General features: G+C 38.8%; 1 protein-coding gene across 1 annotated transcript in view; it reads left to right on the forward strand.

The window, feature by feature from the left end:
• Zswim5 (zinc finger SWIM-type containing 5) overlaps window positions 1-4,238 on the forward strand; it is a 108,817-nt gene that overhangs the window by 70,641 nt on the left and 33,938 nt on the right. Inside the window, exon 2 of the mRNA XM_005370027.3 lies at window positions 1,206-1,562. Within this exon, the coding sequence (XP_005370084.1) occupies window positions 1,206-1,562 (357 nt within the window). The remainder of the gene's footprint in view (window positions 1-1,205; window positions 1,563-4,238) is intronic.

Below are 4,238 nucleotides of genomic sequence, written 5' to 3' on the forward strand. Positions count from 1 at the left end.
TTCTTACTTAGCTTCTTTAGGATCACCATTGTAGACTCCGTGACCCTTATTTATGGCTAGAAACCAATTATGAGTGAGTACATCCCATATTCATCTTTTAACTACCTCTCCTCAATCTATCCCACATCCTTCAAGCTCTACAACTGGTAAAGAGGCTCTTTTAAAAGCTTATGGTTCTTGGGCATTGGGCTAGCTGGTAAGTATCATGGTCTTATGATATACATAAGGTTGTTTTGATTTGGTTTTGCCGGCATGTGCCATGAAGGAAAATGTGAGTGAAGAATCACCACAGAGATACCTGGGAAGTTTTGTGAAGTCGTTTTGGGCAATGTTTGATGTTTCTGTTACTACTTTTGTTAAGAGAACACTGTATTCCAGCTGAAGAGAGGCAGGAGGATCAGGATTCCAGGGTCAGCTTGACTACATATGAAGTTGGAGACATCCTAAGCTACCCAACACCTTGTTTAAAAAAAACAATAAGGTGTTCTTTCTGCATTTAACAGTTATTGGTGTTGTGTGCCTTGTGAATAGAGATGTAGTTCCATATGGTACACTTGCACCAAGTTCTCTATCTTAGGTTCTTGCTTTTTGGATGTTCCATATGGTCATCATTTTGGAATTGTATGTTTTCTTTTTTTTTTTGTTTTTGTTTTTGTTTTTGTTTTTCGAGACAGGGTTTCTCTGTGGCTTTGGAGCCTGTCCTGGAACTAGCTCTGTAGACCAGGCGGAATTGTATGTTTTCAAAGATGAAATGTCCTTAATCATAGTTATTCTTCCTTATGGAATTCTTTTTTCTATCTCATCTATAGCACTCACTTTCCTCTAGATTGTACTAGTGTTTGTGGGATTGTCTTTAGCACCACTTTGAGTCAAATCTACTACAAGAGTTCTTAACTTTTAAGGGTTTCTTTATTAACCATTTGAGACTGTAATGGAAACTATAAACTATCCTTCCACAAAAAAAATATGTACAAAAGTATATTTAAAACTTTTTACCTTAGTCCAAGAGATTCACTCCAAGATAAAGGAGTCTTGTATCCCTGGGTTGTGTATTCCTTCGAGACAGTAGATAACTTTTGCTCACTGAGCTTGGTGTTATCCAGACACATCTCACTACCTGTAGAGGAGATTCTCACTGAACTGTGAACTAACCCCTTAAGCTTCCTGACACTGTCTAAACTGGATGTTTTCCTTTGTTTCTTTAGGCTTCCATCTGAGCGGCACAGTAACTGAACCAGCCACTGCTTCTGAACCAGCAGTGACTTACAAAGTTGCAATCAGTTTCGATCGATGCAAAATCACTTCCGTGACCTGTGGCTGTGGGAATAAGGACATATTCTACTGTGCTCATGTGGTAGCTCTCTCACTCTACAGAATCCGTAAACCAGAACAAGTCAAACTGCGTCTTCCTATCTCAGAAACCCTTTTCCAGATGAATAGGGACCAGCTACAGAAGTTTATTCAATATTTAATCACAGCACACCACACCGAAGTTCTTCCTACTGCACAAAAGCTGGCAGATGAAATTCTGTCCTCCAACTCAGAAATCAACCAAGTGAACGGTAATTATATAACATTTCTTGATTTTAAAAAAAAATTACCTTTTTCACAACCATTGAAAGCAACACTTTTCTCTGGACATGGTGGCACATGCCTTCAATCCCAGCACTTGGGAGACAGAGGTAAGCAGATCTCTATGAGTTCAAGGCGAGCCTGGTCTACAAAGTAAGTTTCAGGACAGCCAGGGGTACACAGAGAAACCCTGTCTGGAAAAAATAAAATAAAATAAGCAAACAAATGAAGCAACTCTCTATCTTGTTGCTTTATTGTATTTTACAAGATTGGAATTTTTCTACTGTTGTAATAATTTAACTTTAATCAATTCATTCTGTCCAGACAGCTGTTATTAACTCTTAGTTTCTTAAAGCAGTTCATTTCCACTCTATAGATATTCGGCTTGAGGTGTTGGTAGCATTCTTACTTCTTGACTTGGTCAGTAGTTACAGTGTTAATCACTATGTAATAATTTATAGATTTTTACTATAGATTCTACAGTTTTCATAATTTATATTGTAACAAATGTTTAAGATCTGGGAATATAGGTCAGTGATAGAGCACTGGCCAGGCATGTGCAAGGACCTGATCCAGTACCTAGAGCTGGAATAAAAATAGAATTTAGTTAATTTTAAAAATAGAACTTTATTAATTAAAGAAAATACTCAGGCTGGAGAGATGGTTCAGCAGTTAAGAGCACAATTCACTGCAATCACATGGTAGTTCCCAGCCATCTACAGTGAGATCTGATGCCCTCTTCTGGTGTACAGACATACATGCAAATAGAGCACTCATACATCAAAACAAAACAAAAAAATACTGTGTGTACACACACTTAAATATGTGCCTGTGTATACAGAGCAAAAGACTAAAAAAGTCGTAATTTATGACTGATAGAATGACAGGTGATTTATGCTTTGGTCTAGTCCCTATATAAGTATATACTACTTTAATAATTCAAAAGATATTTAAGAAGAAAAGATCTGGGAGCTGGAGAGATGGCTCAGTGGTTAAGAGCACTGGCTGCTCTTCCAGAGGTCCTGAGTTCAATTCCCAGCACCCACGTGGTGGCTCACAACCATCTGTAGTAAGGTCTTCTGGCCTGCCAGTACACATGCAGACAGAACACTATACATAATAAATAAATCTTTTAAAAAAAGAAGAAGAAGCAGATGTGTCTCACTGTCATGAAAAGCTTTAGGTTGTTAAATATATTTTTAAAAAAAGAGAGAGAGAGAAGAAGAAAAGAGCTGGGTACAGTGGCCACACCTGCAGTCCCACTGCTTTGGAGGTAGAAGCCAAAAGAGTCAAGAACTCGGTCATCCTCACTTCACATCAAGTTCAAAGCCAACTTCAGCTACATGAGTCCTGACTCAAGGGAGAGAGACAGAGACAGACAGAGAAAGAAGAGAAGGAAGAACATTGTTCCTCAGACCTAAAAGCTCCCTCAGGACATGTGTCATAAAGCTTCATGAGAAAAAGCCAGTTCCCTAAATGCTTCACAGAGTGGACTCACCTTTTAGTAATAGTAGACCATCAGAGTTTAAATTAGAGATGGTGTGATGTTTCTTATTTAACTCATTTTACACTTCAGTTGTGGCTTGATTAATAATTATTTATAAAAGATACCTCTTCCATTTTATCTTCTCCTGTCACCCCGAGGAAGAACCCAGACTATCACACTAAAGTGTCATTTACCTTCACATGTTATCAGTACTAGAAGATAAGTCACCTCATTCTCACTCTTTTCAGAAGGCTCAAATATCCAAACCAATAAACTTATATAAGAACATTTTAATTTAACGTAACTTAATTTTCAATCAATAGATTTAGATGGGGAGTTAGAGGAACCTAGTTGAAATGGTTCTGCACACTTCCTTTAAATATTACCCTTTCTCTATCTGATTTTTGAATGTGGACATTTCTTATTTAATCTTTTTTTTTCTCATTTCATTGGATCTCTATACGTTGCTTTGATCTGCTGCTTTGTCCCACTGAACTTCCCCTTCGGGGTGGGGGTGAGCAGGAACCAGGTCAAAGGCTCAGACCCCAGGAGAGAGACAGGCTGGGTGCTACAAGTTCAGTTTATTTTAGGAAGGGGAAATCCCACCCAGCTGAGGGGAAGCAGCAGCACTGGCGTCAGGGTCTCTCTTGGTGGCTGGAGACTGGTTTAGGTTGTCTTGTCTCACCGCAGGGCAGCAGTTGCTGGGCCCCTTGGCAGACCTAGCTTGGCTCAATCTGGAGAAGTTACATTCTGCATGCTCAGATAGATGGTTTAGTCCAGTTCAGACAAACAAGACCTCTTGGCCCCCAGGTCCTTTGTGCCTGGGCAAATATCCCTCCCCCATCTATAGACAGTTTCAACTATTCCCTTGACTTCAGATATAATCTGTTTATCATGAGTCACAGATTCCTTTTCCCAGTCCAGCACTTGAGTTTTATATATTCTCCTGACTTTTATATCACAGAGACATCCCAAGATCAGTAGATCCAAATATGAGTTTATAGTCTAAGAAGTTAACTCGTTCTGCTTCTTCACCATCTCAATGATTAGCAAGCACTATGCTCTAGACACCAATCCAAACCTGTATTCATCTCTAACATCTTTTCTTTCTACATGCATTCCATTGCACAATCTGTTCATCTTAAATATTTCATGATTTTAGCTCCTATAATTTAATTTT

Source organism: Microtus ochrogaster, unplaced genomic scaffold, assembly GCF_000317375.1.
Source record: "Microtus ochrogaster isolate Prairie Vole_2 unplaced genomic scaffold, MicOch1.0 UNK69, whole genome shotgun sequence".
Classification (NCBI taxonomy): domain Eukaryota; kingdom Metazoa; phylum Chordata; class Mammalia; order Rodentia; family Cricetidae; genus Microtus; species Microtus ochrogaster.